Consider the following 16968-nt stretch of genomic DNA (forward strand, 5'->3'; position numbering starts at 1 on the left):
AGCTTCTCTTTAAAGCAATCAACACACTGAGCTCAGCCATTGAAACCGATCAAGATGTCTGCATGGGCACAGGAGGTCGCTAGCTCCCCTCAGCAGAGGGTCTCCATATCAAAAGTTTATACCTACAACTGGTGCTCTGAGCACACAACAGATTTGCTTTATATATGGTAGAAGTCTTTTTGTTCCTACCCTTTTACCCATCTGTGTCCTTCATGGCTTCAAACACTTTGTGTTGTACATTCATCAAAATTCACATTGACTGCAAAGAACATAAATGCAACAAAAACAGGAAAGCCTCCAAATAGTATATTATAGTTTTCTTCTAAATATTCTCCCGTTGTAATCAGAGGTGCAGTGGCTAATTTATAACTTTTCCTTTGAAGGAATCCAGATGAAAGGCCCAGATTGTTCTTCAATTACAAGTTTGCATTGATTATATATATCTTCTAAGCTATCTCCTTGGACAATAGCTGCAGTAAGAAAACAGATTAATACTTTTAATTGATATATTCTACAGCATCCAGTGTCAGTGTATTTAGAGATACTGATGAAATAAGAAGGAATACTAGCACACTGAGGTGTTGATTATGGAAAAGTCAGTTCAAATCAATGGCACCTTCCCATGACAGAGGCCAGTCCCACTGTTTGAAGTGAGAAGATTGAGCTAGGTTAGCCTAGAGAACTTGTAGTTCTCTCCTAGGGGTGGGCAGTATGGTAGGTTCTCACTGTTGCACATCGAGCCTTACGTTTATCTTCATTTAGAAGCTACTTATGTACGGAGTAGCAGCAGATTTACAGACTCTTCTTTTCCTGACCTGGTTATACTAACCCCAAAATTGGCTGCAAATGTTAACTAGATCAGGCCCAGGATGACAGAAGACAAAGCATCAGTTACACAGAGCAGTGTCTGTACTCTTGAATTCCTTCTGCCTCCAGAAGAAATCTGGAACTGCAGTTCCGATTATGTGCACTGTCAGCATGGGGAGGGACAACTGGGGGCTTCTGAGTGTTTTCCCCAGATACCAGTCCCCTGAGTAGGGAGCTGCCTAAAACTGCCCAAAGGAAATGCTGGTACACAGACCAAGTCTTAAATACTGCTCTTTTCCAAGTCAGGAAAGAGAAGAGCTTCTTCCTGTGATCCAGGAGCTCTTATCTCGAGCTAATGAGGAATTCTTTGGCTGGTACAAATGCAATTATGCCACAGTTTTACTGGCTTCATTAAAAGCAGTTTTGTGTCAGGGAGGGAATCAAAGTCATGCATAGCTATTCCTCCAGGGCAACAAAACTTTTGAGGAGCTGAATGCCTCATATTACAGGGAATATTTCCCTCTTGAATTACAGGGAAAGAATAGTCTCAGGTCAGCAGGAGTCCTTTATTTGGGCAAATTATACTAATATGCACTTGAGTCCAGAGACAGAACTGATCAGTTGTTTTGCAATAAAATACTGTATCTTGGGAAAAACATTATTTCTAATAATAACATACCTGTAAAATATTCTCCAAATTCTTGTTCTAATTTAATTGCTCGATCATAAGTTTTCTTTGCTTGCTCCTCTGTAAGACGTTTATTCATTTCCCTAGAAACACAGAGGAAGTAATAAAAAAGTTTAGATTTTTGCTAGAACAGCTTTTGTAAGATATGTTCAACTGAATCAAATACAGATGGAGATTGGTAGAAGACTCATGCCATGAAATTCTTCCATCAGCTGATGGGCAGTTTCATTGCTTTAATTTCATTCTTATGTAGTAAAAACTTACATTTCCAGATACCCACTTCTCCACCAAATCTTTCTTTTGGGTTCATTACTGTACATTCAAACAGAAAATACAAGGCCTAAATCTGGTAACTGCCAATTGAGGTGTCTCAAGAGGAAAGATTTCTCTTGAGGTCTCAAGATCTAAGCACTCAGAGCACTCCTCCCTCCAGAACTGAAGCTCCTTCAGAAACCTCAGGTTCCTTCAGGCTTCCAGTTGAGTGTCTCAGCTGAGTAATGTTGTCCAAACTGATGAAATGGGAGCCAGGTTTTGACTGAGGCTGGGGCTATGGAAATGAAATCATGGTTGAAAGCAGAATTCAGCACAGTGAGACTCTTGACCCTGTAGAAGAAACCCCAGAGTTATTGCAAACCCTGTAAGCAAGTCCCAGAAGGGCCCAACCTATCTGTGAGGGAGACTTCTTGGTTCAGGTGGGGTGTATGATTTCCAGATACCATGAGAAATCAAACAGTGTTTCCAGCAGGAAGACTTGAGTTCTTTATTTATGTTCTCTTGCAAAGCTACATCCCTGGGGAAGAGTGGATGGGAAGGTCCCCCATGGAAAAAGACCTTAGGGTACTGGTTTATACCTGGCTGAATGTGAGCCAGAACCTTGCCCAGGTGGCCAACAACATTCTGGCTTGTATCAGGAATACTGTGGCCAGGAGGAGAAGGGAAGGGATCCTGCACCTGTGCTCAGCACTGGTGAGGTTGCACCTCAAGTGCTGTGGCCCCTCACTACAAGGACATTGAGGTGCTAGAGAGAGTTCAGAGAAGGGCAACAGAGGTGGTGAAGGGTCTGGAGAATGAGCCATGTGAGGAGAGGCTGAGGGATCTTGGATTGTATAGTTTGGAGAGGAAGAGACTGCAAGGAGACCACATTGCTCTTTACAGCTACCTGAAAGGAGGTTGTAATGAGAGGGTGTTGACCTCTTCTCCAAAATAAAAAACGACAGGACCAGAGGAAACAGCCTGAAGTTGCCCCAGCAGGATTTAGACTATATAGTAGGAAGAATTTCTTTACTGAAGGAGTAGTCAGGCACTGGAATGGGCTACCCAGGGAAATGGTGGAGTCATCATCCCTGGAGATAGTAAAAAAACATGTAGATGTGGCATTTCAGGACATGCTCTAGTGGGCATGAGCTTTTGTTCTGGGTTGATGGTTGGATTTGGAGATCTTAGAGGTCTTTTCCAACCGTGACAATTCTGTGTGATTCTATGTATGTGTTCCAGTCCTTTCTGATTAACTAGAAAGATTCCCAGTCAAGTGTGTCTTGTAGATCCTAAAAGTTTCAGGATACCAATAAATGTAAAAACACAGACTGTGTCTGTAACATTCTGTTATTACCAGTGTTTTGTTTTTTGATGGAACATTTCAGTTTCAACAGAGGGATTATTTATTAACTAAGAAATTACTTTTCTTGCCCATGCACACTCATCTTTTAACACCACCGTGTCCTTTCACAGAATCAAGCTCATATTAGTTTATTGCCTAATACATACAGGCCTACAGATATCAAAATTAATTAACAATAATAAATAGAGTTCGCTTGTTCGAGCATTTTTTCACAACATGGAATCAGTTCTCTTAAAACATGATGGAAATTTTCGGAGGCAAATTGAAGAGAAAAAGAGAGATCTTATGTTCTATATAAATCTGATTTAATGCCTTGCACTGAATCGTGTGATTATGTAGTAATGAACTGTATGCATTATGACACGGGTGATGTATGTAGGAAATCATGTGCATGGTGGTACATAAACAAATGATTATGAAGTACTCGACAGTATGAATTTTCTCCAGCTTACTCCTACCTGCCTTCTGATAAACACCCTGTAAGGCTCCCAGGGTGCCAAAAGATATTTTTAGAAATTACTTAAACTGTTCATCTATGTAACTAACCCTATAGCTGGGAAAACTGCTGACAAAGAGCTCTGGAAGTACAAATGCAATGCAGAAAGCAGGTTTATAAAACGGACAAGAAAGATTTCTTTAAAAAAGCATGACAGCTATTAGAGGGTTTATATAAATAGGTTTAATATATGCCAATCTGTGTCATGCTGCTAAATTTGTAATACTACTAATTCTGTTTAGTGGAAAGATTGCTATCTAATTGAGTTCAAGCCGGCTTCTCATCAGCTACGCCTGCTTGAACATATCTTTAAGTGACTGAACCAAAACTCTGTCTTGAAGTGGGACACACCATGGCAAATCCTTATGCAAACTGAATAATTTCATTTTATGGACAGCTAATATTGTAGTGCTAACAAAAACCTCCTCCTTCCAGACTGATTTCTGGTAAATTTCTAAGAAATTGTCCTCAAGATATTTGAGTATCAGAGGAGAAATGAAAATATAAACAAGCATTTAAAATAGTAAGCACTTTGAAAGAAGTAGAAATTTGCATTAAATTTTCAGGTTGTAGATTTGCCTGGGGTTTAAACTGTGGTAGTTGTATTCATGCCTCTGCCCAGGCTGTTCCCTCAGGAGAGAGAGGATGGAGAAAGGGAAAGACTGTGATGTCCATTTTTCATGATGAATTAGAAATGCTGTCAGACCATAGTCCCTTCAATTTTTTTTCTTTTCTGTTATTCACAGCTGGTGAATTTAAAATGCTTGCAAAGACCTGTTTCTCCAGGCATGTTTCCTGGGGTTTTCCTCCTTTCCCAGTGAAAAAGCTCAGCCAGGCAGGCTCAGGCTCCTCATTACTTCCAGCTGTGCTCACCACAATCTCACCAATGTGGGAAGGAAGGAAGGAAGGAAGGAAGGAAGGAAGGAAGGAAGGAAGGAAGGAAGGAAGGAAGGAAGGAAGGAAGGAAGGAAGGAAGGAAGGAAGGAAGGAAGGAAGGAAGGAAGGAAGGAAGGAAGGAAGGAAGGAAGGAAGGAAGGAAGGAAGGAAGGAAGGAAGGAAGGAAGGAAGGAAGGAAGGAAGGAAGGAAGATATATAGATATATTATATCAATTTGATTAGGAGGACTGAATTTAGTTGAAGAAAGCAGGATCAGGAGACATCCAGCTCAGTCCATATGTTTTGGTTGCTTTTACACCAAAGAGCCCCTTATGGTCTTCCATTGCTGTGGTCATTAGTATTTGTAGGGTATTTCCAGAGATCAGTGATAACTGATAAACTGAGTTTCAAGTGCAAGTGCAATAATAGTTTATTCTCCCTTCACTCTTCTTACCTTCACTGTCAGATAGGAGCAAAGAAGCATATGTATACAAAAGAATTAGGCTTCAACTTTAAGAGCTAATTTTCCTGCAACTTAAATCTTTTGACTCTATTTCTCTACCTCTTCTGATTAGAATTTTTTTTCTTTTCTGGTTTAACTTTGTTATTACAGCAAATTTCAACCCATTTGTATGAATAGGGAAAATAGTTATGGCAGATACACCTGTAATTTTTGTGTTTTAGTAATTTCATACCTAAAAAAGACTGAATTAACACAGTTATGCTCTCATTAAAATATCCTCTTTCTGTTCCCACAGAGCACTTGTTTACCATGTTAAACTTCTTCATACTAAAACAATAGTATCCATTGGAAAGATGCCATATCTGCTCATCTGTGCACACTCTACAGCTCACTGCTGCTTATGTCAGAGTGATTTAGTTTTACTACTAAATAAAATAAATTATTTGCACAAGCAAGGCAATCAGAATTATGTCATTATTCTTCTTTAAAAGAATTATATTCTTTATTTTGAGTTATCATTTTTGGAAGAAACTAATTTTGTGTACAGTTTGATAAGATAAACACATATTATATAGATTAACTAGATACAAAGATTACTTGTGGAGAGCAAACTGCAGGGGGTAAGTTAATTTAGAATGCCTGAATAAATTACATTTTTTTTCTCACTTCTGTTGTGTTTGCATAATTTATTTATATAAGCCATATTACTGCAAAAAATCCCATTACTGATATATAAAAACTTTTGCTGCCCCACAAAGGTCTGCATTTCTAATCAAGGGTGTTTTCAAGGGGTATTTGCAGAATAAAGAATTCAAAGACATATAATGGATTTCACTTTGACCATGCTGTCAACACTTAGGCAGGTTTAGATTTGGAGTGAATAACAGCTTAATTTTGATTTATATCTGTAAGGAAAATTCTGCTTACTCTGCATAACTTGTTTCATCTTAAGTGAAATATTATAATTGCTTTGGTTTCATAACAGGACAACTGTCATACTATTTTGCATCTTCATAACACTTTTCAGTCAATCTGTTGAGTCAAACCTTTATGTTACTGCCACATTTATGGTTCTGCCTAGTGTATTTTTCAGAGTAAAAGCTACTTTTATTATTGTTTTTTTTTTATCACCCCAGATGCAATGTCATCATTAAGCAAGTAAGAAGAAATGCAAAAGAAGAAAATCAAGTAGAAATGTAGCTTAAGTTCCACCTTAAAACAATCAAGGCAGAAGGTAGGCTATCAGAATACCCTTCCCCTTCTATGCAATAACATAATGAGAATATAATTGTAGTGCTAGAAGAAATGTCAAGAAGTCACCCAACCCAAGATGACTTTGGTCAGGATGGGGCTGTGCCAGTACCACATACTGTGCATCACTCCCTGTAGTGAGGCTGGACAGGCAACAACCTCATCACCAGAAGGAAGAGCCAGGGAGGAGGCACATCGATGGGATGGGGCATGTTAGTGTTCTCTGGCTCTGTCACCCAGTGGTTGTGGGCCCACTGTACTGTAACCAGACAGGCATCTGCCAGAGAAGGGGGGATGCCTGCATTTTGGCATCACCTGACATTTGCAGAGGCTTTGCTGAGGGGAAGACACAGAGCTCAACATTAAACTGATATCACTTGCATTAGCATAAACGCATATGGGAGATAATAGAGCACAATATATCTTATTCTGGGGTTTAGCCAGCATGAAAATCACTTCCATTTCCTCCTCTGCCTTCTCTCCTTGACACTAAATAACTCCCACTCCTCCTCCACTTCTAGCATGGGACCCAGAGCCAGGCCAATGCTCCAGCTGAGGCCTCATCAATAGCTAGTGAAACAATGACTGTCTATTGTTAGACAACACTGATGTTAATACAGCCCACAGTGGCACTTTCCTTTTCTGCAACCACATTATCCATCCGTTCATACTCCTGTGTGATCTATCCCAACTGCCAGATGCTTTTCTGCTGTACTACAGCTTAATTATTCCCTGCTTGTACTCAGGCATTTAATTTTCTTTGTCTGTGTTGAGTTTCATCTAACAGATTTGACACTGAGTTTTACTCTTATCCCCCAAAGTGCTTGCCACCTTGCTCAGCTTTGAGTTATTCAGAAACTTTATGTAAGTGTTGCTTAATTCATCATTCAAGTAATTCATTAAAATAACATGCAGTCCCAAAGAGAGACTTGGCTCAGGAAAGACACTTGCAGGATTTCTGTGACCCACCCAGTTAAGCAGTGCCATGTGCAATGACTGAGAGTGGTTGTGCACATGGTCTCTAGTGTGTCCCACTGGACTGTATTTCCCTAAGCTTCCACTGAGAATGCCCAATGGAGCCAGAATAGATGCAATACCATTATTGATAACCATCTCATGACAGGAGGGAAAAAGTAAGATTGATCTGATTTGCTCTTCACACACATACATTGGCTGCTTCTCAGAACCTTTTTCTCCTGTTATTGTACTTGAGGTGCTTAACCCTTCCCTGGATCTCAGTGTTTTTCTGAGCATTGGTATCAGGTTGCCTGGTGACACTATGGAGTCGTTGCCTTCTCTTTCCTTCTCTGAGTGTTGTGTTTGTCCCTCTCCAGTCCCATGGGTCCTTGCCTATCCTTTAACAGACCTTTAAGTAAAGGAAGGGCTGAGAAAGAGGCACACACTGCAAATCTGACACAGGTTTACCTTCTGGTTCCAGAGGTCAGAACTGAAAGCCAGACAACCCTGAGGCCAAACTCTACACCCCAAGAGCACCCAAAGCTGGATAAGACAAGGTGTACCAGTGACCTTGCTGCACAGGTTGGAACAAGTACATCAAGCACTGCCAGGGAATCTTGCACAGCCCAGCAAATAAGCCCACATGTTCCACTGTGAAAAGTTCACAAGGAACTTTGGCTTTTTCCCTGAGATGCTGGGATGTAGAGGATGACAGGTAGGGAGAGCACTTCACGTCATGACTACTAATTTTAAAGGACAGGCAAAACATAGACTCAAGAGCTGTGTTGTGCCACTTGAGACTGTACCCTGAAAATAAAAGCTTGAAGGAGTTTATACTTACATCAGAGGCTCCCATGATTTAGGTTTAATAAAGATAGCAATGGGATAGAGTTGTGCAACTTGTAGTCGTTTGATAGCATTTCCTGACACATCGAGTATACAGTGCTTGCCCTGTTGGAAACAGAGGAAGATGGGTTTATTTTTGCAGTTTGCTGCACATCAGCCAAAAGACAAGAGGCAATTCTGTGATGCAGTGCCCTGAAACAGAGCCATTACTGGCACACCAGGGGAGGGGGACCCCAGGGTATGCCAGGGAAATGGGAAAAAACTTGTTTATTTTTACTGGGATGAACTTTGGTGGGGAGAGAGGTTTTTCTGCAGAGATGAGGAAAATAAGTTCATTAGAGTAATAGGATATCTACATTCTTACTGTTTAATTCAGTTTTTGTTTGTGTCAGAATCCCTGTGTGACCTGCAGCAAATAATTTAATCTTTCTGTGTCTTGTTCTTTCATCTCTGTGAAAGTGAGATAAATTTATTTACTCATCTTACAGAGAGAGGGAAGAGGGAAGGCTGTTTTGGGGAGTACTTGAGGCATTGTGTTAGAATCCTAAATCAATGGCACTGCATCCAGGTACAGAAAGAATGTTGTTATTCAAAGTCCACTTGTGGAGTCTTTATAAAATTGATTAATACTAGGATACCATTTTTCAGATATTTTATACTTTTTGCAGAAGAAATATGTCTGAGAGAATGTGGAAACAAAACAGAGCATGGTGTGTGGACAAGAAAATTATTATTAACCTACCCTTTCTGCCACAAATCTCACAGACTGGACACTAGTTCCATATAAATTATCGTTGTACTGTCCAGCTTCTATAAATTTGTGCTCTTGGATATCTTTTTCCATTTGTTCTCTTGAAATGACAAAATGATAATCTCTCCCATCCACTTCGTAGTCACGCTTTGGCCTTGTGGTATCTGCATGAAAGAGAGATCAAGAAGTTTATACAAACATTGAATGAAAAAAAAAGCTGCAATTAAGGTTTGTTCAGTGAGCAGTGCTGGGTCTGCTGTAATGGTCCACATTTGGGAGAAGATCTTTGCCTACTACATACTGTTTTCAATGGAGTTATTACTCCATTGCTGTTTTTTTAAACTAATATCTTCTGATTTCACTTTAAAACAATACTTACAGGCAAATGTAAAATTAGGAATTCCACTTCTGTTTTCAACAGGATCACACATAAACCCCAGATACACAGGTATATATAATATAAATATATAAAAAAATGTACATAAATTCCAGATTGCAAATCTAATCCTATTACAATGTTAAAATGAATCACAATCTCATCAATTTAATATTGCATTAATTATACAACTGATTCTGATCTCATCTCTAGCATTTTTATGCTGGTATATTTGCAGAGACAACAGTTTAAAATGAAGAGAGATGGCAATAAGCACTCAGTGAACTCTAATGATCCGAGATAGAAACACACTGCTAAATCCAGGGTCCAATATTGCTGTCAGAGTAGACAGTCTAGATTTCACACAAATCACAGATTATTCTTAATTTTTATTGATGGATGCTGTGATGAGTTGAAAAATTTTATATTTTACCATTATTGCAAACTTTTATTTAAGAAACCACAGATTAATTGATCAATAAACTGAATTAGTGGCTAGAAGGCTGTTTAAAAATGCTATTGCTTTTGAGGCAATTCTTACGAGAAATTCTTTTCCAACCTTCACAATAATTTCTGCTTGTTTCTTTCACCTTTTTTTGTCCATTGGAAAAATGGCTTTTGAGAAACTCAGCTATACATAGCTCAGAGATGCTGCATTCACAGCAATTCACTTAATGTGGGGCACCAAGGGATGCAGCTCACTCAGCTGCAGAACAAGGAGTAAAATCATACTTACGTGGTACACATGACCCAAACTTATCAGGGAATTCAGATATCAAATCATCGTTGATCCGATCTTTCATAGGACCCAGAATAATAACTGGCCTGGTGTAATTAACTGAACAACAGAGAGAAAGGCACATTTTGGTAATCTTACTGGCAATAAAAGTAAATCTTCCCAAAAATGCACTAACCAGAGTTGTTGCTTTTATGTATGAAGTGAAAACTTAGGCATACATTTTATTGATGAATAATTTATTTATAGACGTGGATAAGGAAAATGAAATAAATGCCACCCATTTTTCAGAGCTGAGAGCTCTACGTTGGTGTGTACACATATATTTAAAGAACTATGTGGAATTATATATATTTGCTATAGCTTAAGAAGGGAACTATTGAATGCTTGTAGAGGGACTCTCATGAGGCATGGAAAGGAGATTGTAGGATTTTTTCATCTCAGTTACATGACTGCATCTACCATTAAATCAGGTGGGTGTGCTCTCATTTTCAGTTGCCTTCCCATAGCTTCATCTGCCCTGTTTAGAGGCATATATCACACTAGAAGGAAAATAACAAAGGCTTCCCATGTAGCAATATTACAGTAAATCTGGAAAATCTTCATCAATATTTGATAGACTGATTAATCCATGTATTAATAAAGGCCATGGGGGCATGCTGGGGAGAGTCCTAAGAACATTAGGAAGTGGGGGCTGGCAAAGGAGACCCTCACCTGATTTCTTTTCTATGTGATAGACTGAGTGGCCTAAGAAAAGGAGCCACAGAATAGCTGGGGCTGGCACAGCTGGGCTTACTGCTCAGTTGGCCCCAAAGTGTGAAATGAGAATATGAGGAACAGGGACAGAAAAGCTGATGGAACTTACTTTCCTGTCTGGTGACAGGTTCATAAGAAAGGATGCAGTCTTCTTGGCCTCCTGGTGAGAGAAGAAAGAGGAGAGATTGAAGCTGACAAGCTATATGTCAAGTACTAAAGCTTGATAAAATGCTTCAACACTTCTTTGTGGTAATGCTCTCACCTGAACCATTCCAAAGTCCCCTCAACTTTGAAGTCTGGAGACCCCATTTTTTAAAATTCCCTTCCCTCCCCTTCCACATGTTTCAATCCTCTTTGCTGAAATTGGGCTTTTTCAATGATGTGCAATAAGGATTAAATTATTGATTTGATAGCAAGGCTGTTTACAAGGATAGTGCAGAAATTTATGATGCAATTCTTTTGCTTGCCCAATTGTTAAGGCCCTAGCATGTAGCTAGCACAGCAAATCCACAGGCTACCTAAACAGAACAATTTTTATCCTCAGAATACATATATTTTGGTTGATGGTCCTTTTGTGAATAACCTGCATAGTCTAGTTTATTCAAGCCTGATATCTAGCTGTGCTATTTTCTGGCCCTTATTCTTTCCCTGAAGACAAATCTCACAACATCATATTTTACACACTTATCCCCTCTGCTTCTGTTAGAACAGTGCTGTTTCCTCATGATGATATTTAAAAGCAGAGAAATTTGCCATAAGAAATAAGCAGCACTATATGGACCATATCTTGGGTGCAGGTGTACAGCCCCAAAATATCACTGTCCTCTCTATCAGAGTGCTAGTGGAGGGGGGAGTGGAATCTCTGACCTACTGCATGAATAATTTAAAATTTTTCTAGGTCATTGTCACATATTTGGTATCACATAAGGGCTCTGGCAGGTGCTAAATATGACTTAGGTTTAGCAAAGTTTAAAATTATGATTTTATTTTTACTCAGTTCAGGGTTTATCTCTGAGAAGATCCACAGATGGGATTTTGCATATAATGTATATACTGCTGAAAAAAGTGCCATAAGGAGTACCAGGACCTCACAAAATAGACAGGATTGCCTTCATTCCATCTGCTTGCTCTCACATGAGTCTGTGCCAGATTATTCTGGTGGGCTCCTGCCAAACCAAAGTGTGCACAAACTGTGCTGCCTGACACCTGATGGACCATGTCAGTAGGATTTAGAGGGGGCTACACCTAACTCTGTAGTAGTCTGACTGATGTTCGAGTCTCTCTTGAGGCCCCATTAGCCATATTAACAAGATTTGTATTGTGTGCAATGCTTAGCTCCCACGTAGGGACAAAATTCTGGTTTTTTTTTTTTTGTTTTCAAGTCTTAAACTGATTCTCACCCTGTGAATCTAATATGCTGATATATTTTGTGTTATATTATCTACACAGTTGAAAGAAATGTGTAAGCTTTTCAAGTAAAAATAATGTTGGAATTAAGGACAATGACAGAAAAAGCAAATTAAAAAAATTGCACTGATGTGTTAGGAGAGAGGGAGGACAGGGCTAACTCTATCCTAGCAATGGCGCTGAAGCAGTGAATGAGAATACATCTTTTTTGATAAAAGGAAGAAATTAGCTTTTGAGGAGAAGGCAACATAACATATGAGGAGTACTGATAATGGATTTTCTTCTTTATTTGCAGATGTTTGGTACTGTAATCACTCACTTAACTTTGGCTTTTTGCAACTTTAAATACCTAGAATCATTGCTACACTAGGTTTCATGCATCAGATGTATTAATTTACCTTAAATTTCTGGGGGAATTTTGTGGGTTATATATAATTCAGGATGTCACATTCCCCTGGATGTGAAGCCATTCACTCTCCAGGCTGGACTAGCAACTCCTGCACTGCCTGCCCTCTATCCTCTGGGGCCAAGATAAGGCTTTTCAACAGCCTGAGAAAGTCAGTCTTGGGGCAGGCAATGAAGCCATCATGTACCATGCACATGGAGGGGAGCCTGATTACACGAATACAATCCATTTCAACAGCACAGAGGGCTGCAGAAAGGGATTTGTTTCAGCTAATTTCAGAAACCTGTAAAATGAGTGCCTGAGTCTGAGTTAGTTCTCAGGTACCCTTTAGAGCCAATGGGTGCTTACAAGGAGGCAAGTGCCTATTCTAAGATATGATTCATCTGACCTATTTTAGATGTCTGCTTTGGGATGAGAGGAAGTCAGAAGGGTGAGTTTGTCTCCACGGGACCATAATGGCATTTATACAGCACGGTCAGATGCAGACATCTGCATTTAAACAACAGAATCCCATGGAAGTCGCAGTGACAAAAGGAGCTGAAGGAAAATCATCAATAACTCCTGATACTATTTAAAAATTTCTCTGTGGGCTAATATGTAGCTTTGGCACAGAATTATAACCAGCACAGATTTCACCTTTTGTTTTGCCTGCTCTCTGGTAGACACATTCACATCCTAAAGCTGTCACATCCATGCTATTAGAGGGGGAAAAGCTTCAGAGACAAAGAAGCCTCTTCTTTCACAGAAGTCTTATGAGACTGGGCTGAGAATGAAGGCAAAAGAAAACCTCCAGCCCACTCAAACTGTGCTAAGACTTAAGTGGCTGGAAAAGGTTGGAGCAAGTAAGGAGAAACTCTGAGTCTGATACAGCTGCCTAAGTGAAGGCTCTTCAGCACTGAGCTTCAGACTCAACATGGAATGGGAGCACAGGGGAAAGCTGCACCATTTCCACTAATTTATTTTTCTGGAAAAGGGCTCATGAAGCTCAAGTTTTTATGTGAATAAAATCCTTCCAAGTGCTGCCCATACAAAATCCTGGAAGTCCTCAGAGGTGAATACCATGTTAATTGTACCAGATGGTATTCTTTAAAGATCTCTATTCTAAACTGCACGATTCTGAAGTAGTCCATAAAGTAATCAGTATAATAAAGAGCTCTATAGTCAATTAATAATCAGATTGCTATTACCTTGTGATGACTTCAAGGTGTGAAATTCAGTGGGACACAGGCTCTTATTTATCATTTGACTAAGTCTTGTTTGCCATCTGCATTAACAGCTTAATTAGTAGGGGTTAGCTATATTGATCTGGAAAATTTTTGTGAAATTGAAGAGACAAAATGAGGAAAAAGAAGAAGCCTTTTCTGTAGGATATTGGCATGATGCCTTGTTATTAAGTGAAAATCCACCAGGCCAAAAAGAGAAGAAAATAAAAAAAAATAAGAGAAGAAACAAAACCGAAGCTTACCGAGATGTAATATACTTTTTGAATAATATTACTGGAGGGCTGTTACCTTCCCAGGATTGCATTTGCTCTATTTCCCTTTGTTCATGGTTTGCCTGTAGGTGATTTCATAGAATAACAGAATGGTTTGAGTTGGATGGGGCCTTGATCTGGTTCCAATCCCCCTGCATGGACAGGGACACCTCCAGACCAGGTTTCTCAAAGCCCCATCCACCTGGCTGTTCTCATGACTTAGAAAAGAATAACCTGGAGTTTTTATAACCTGTAGCCACTATAAACAGGGCAGAGAGATCCTGTGTAGTCAGATGAGCTTCTTAGGAACTTCTTGTTTAATCTTTTTAAAAGATTTTATAGTGTTTCAGAGGGGAAGACCTAAAATGTTCTTGAAGTGTTTTTTTTGTATTCTGATTCGATGGCAAAGAGTCTGTGAAAGACTCCAAACCAGTTTCAGTACAGACCTGGCATATTATCAGGCATTTTTCATGTAACTCATAAAAAAACCCCATGCCCTAATGCCTTGCCAGAACATCCAGAGCTCCCACAGTGCTGATGCAACTGCACCTAACAAATCAGTGATGGTGTAAGAGAGATGCTGAGAGCTGCCAGGGTGGAGCCACCATGTAACTAGACACCCACTCTCATCAAGCACCTTCTGTGTTGGGGATCTATGGATTCTGGCATCCTGTTAATGGCTGTGAAGGAAAAAAATCTGTAAAGTGATTCAAAGCAGTGAATAACAGGAACATAGTACTTCTGAAATTTACTATTTTAGAAAAATCAAAGTGAATTTTTGGGGTCATAAAAATGTCTGGACTAATGGTTGTGGTTATCATCAATACACATAAAATAAACGTGGATGAGATATTAATTTTATTTTGAGATCTTGCATGAATTTTGTTTCTCAGTTGTATATTAAATAAAAGTAGCCTTATTTTTCTGTCATCATCCATATAAATTTTGGGGTAATGTATGGATTATTTGAGCTGTAATTGCAGTGTCTTGGAGAAGTCAGTTTCTTGTTTCACCTGCACAGACTGCACTAGACAGATAATATCCTAGCCTATCTTTGGCTCAAAATCCCTTTCCTGGACCTATATTTATCTAAGTAGAAACATGTTTTTTGGAAATATGTTGGTAACTATGAAAGACTAGAAATCCATTACATAAGAAGATCATCAGTAGTCTCCGAATCACCTTATGACTGAAAAGGTGGCCTATACACACTGCATGTTTAAGATCAAGTTAGTTTGTGAGGGTGTAAAATGAAATTTTAATACTTGTGCCAATTTGAGTGTGCCTGACTAAAATAGTGACCCTTGAGCACTGTAAGTGCAAAAATGAGTGTTCAAATTAATCAGTGGCTTAGCAGAATTATCTGGACACCTTTAACTGTGTTCTCTGTCTCCAAATCTCATTACAAGAGTGACTTGGTCACAAAGGGTAAGATTTTTTGTTTCTAACAATTTTTCTTATTTTTAACTTTTAGTCATATGTTGCCTCTCTAGATGATTGGTGCAATCACAAGCAGTTATGTAATTAGGCCCAAGAGATGTGGTAATATGTGTGTAATTTTGGTGACAGCTGTAAAAACCTTTACTGAGCTCCATGTCAGAGCACTACAACACATATGCAGTAGAGAGACTTGAAATTCATGGCCATTATGAAAATTATGTCTTGCAAAATACAAACTGATGAGTCCAGGCTAAAAAATATGTTCTTACAAGCTTGGTTTGAAAATGAAATCAGAACATTTTACACTCTGGAGCTCAAAATAAAATTTCAATCATGGTTTGATTAGCTTGTTCAGGGACAAGTCAAAGATGATTGTATGTCTTCTTATCACAAAAAGAACAACTTTACTTTCTGCTAGACCAGGACTTTTTATATCACTTTGCAACCTTGGGTTGAGTGCTGAGAACAGATGCAAATCAGCTAAGATAGTTATAGCCTTCATATTAACATGGCCAGTGTGATGCAGCAGCAGCAGCTGTGGGCAGTTCAGCCCCTCCTCAATTTTTAGGTTTTTCATAAAGGGCCAGATTCTGCTGTCAAATTTGCTTGTGGCTCCCCCTGAGATTAATAGAGTTGAAGGTTCCTGTTGTGATAAAGAAAATCCCACTGTTGACTCCAGCTCTTTTGCAAACAGAGCTGTATTTTACAAAAATTGCAAAAATACAAACCCAGTATTGAGAGCACTGGCAGAAGAAATCAGGTTTACCACCCACAACAGCCATGTTGTTGAGAAGTGGTCAGTGAATTTTCTCTTGAGATCGCATAGGAGGATTTTCAATTACCTTACTATTTTGAAATAAAAATTATCTGGCTTTTGTAATGAAGATGATTTTTCAACCCCCACACCCAAGACACGAGCAATACTTCAGATAGCTACTCTGATTATTAAGCATTATATTTTTCTAAATAAACATTGATGTATCAAAATACTCTTAGAAAAAGCCCAGCCCAAAAGTTTTGTAACCTTTCTATTAATCACTGTCCTGGGAATGGTCTGGACAGCTCTCAGAAGCTTTCAATGTCAGTTTGTGTGGTTGCACCCCTGGTTTGGAATGGTTCTAGGAATTATCAAGTAGTACAGATTTTGGCACTAGCTACTTTTCACTAAATGCTTATTATAAGAAGCAAAAGTTAGAGAAACATGTTGAAACAATTGCCAGACACTCACTAGAAAAAATGCAGAGCACATCATTCTAGACTCCAAGTGGTCTGTTCTTATTGGGAAAAATATGAATTTTAGCAGGAGAACATATGGCACATCAAGTCATTTCTTACCCACACACTTTCTTTGTGCTGGCCAAAGTGTGAATTGCTGATTTCACAGAATCACAGAATCAGGGAAACATTTAAGCTGGAAAAGACCCTTAAGATCATCAAGTCCAACCATTAACCCAGCACTGCCAAGTCCACCACTAAACCATGTCCCTAAGCACCACATCTCCATGTCTTTTAAATGCATTCAGGAATGGTGACTGCATTGATGTCCTGGACAAGCTGTTCTAGTGCCTGACAAACCCTTAAGTGAATAAGTATTTCCTACTACCCAAGCTAAACCACCTC

General features: G+C 39.2%; 1 protein-coding gene across 1 annotated transcript in view; it reads right to left on the reverse strand.

The window, feature by feature from the left end:
• Window positions 1–363: 363 nt before the first annotated feature.
• The window catches only part of DLG2 (discs large MAGUK scaffold protein 2), a 967325-nt gene continuing 950720 nt past the window's right edge, over window positions 364–16968 (reverse strand). The window contains 6 exon segments of the mRNA XM_030469255.1: window positions 364–470; window positions 1487–1578; window positions 7998–8107; window positions 8745–8917; window positions 9866–9967; window positions 10731–10781. Coding sequence (XP_030325115.1) covers window positions 364–470; window positions 1487–1578; window positions 7998–8107; window positions 8745–8917; window positions 9866–9967; window positions 10731–10781 — 635 coding nt within the window.

The sequence above is a fragment of the Calypte anna genome, chromosome 1, assembly GCF_003957555.1.
Source record: "Calypte anna isolate BGI_N300 chromosome 1, bCalAnn1_v1.p, whole genome shotgun sequence".
NCBI lineage: Eukaryota > Metazoa > Chordata > Aves > Apodiformes > Trochilidae > Calypte > Calypte anna.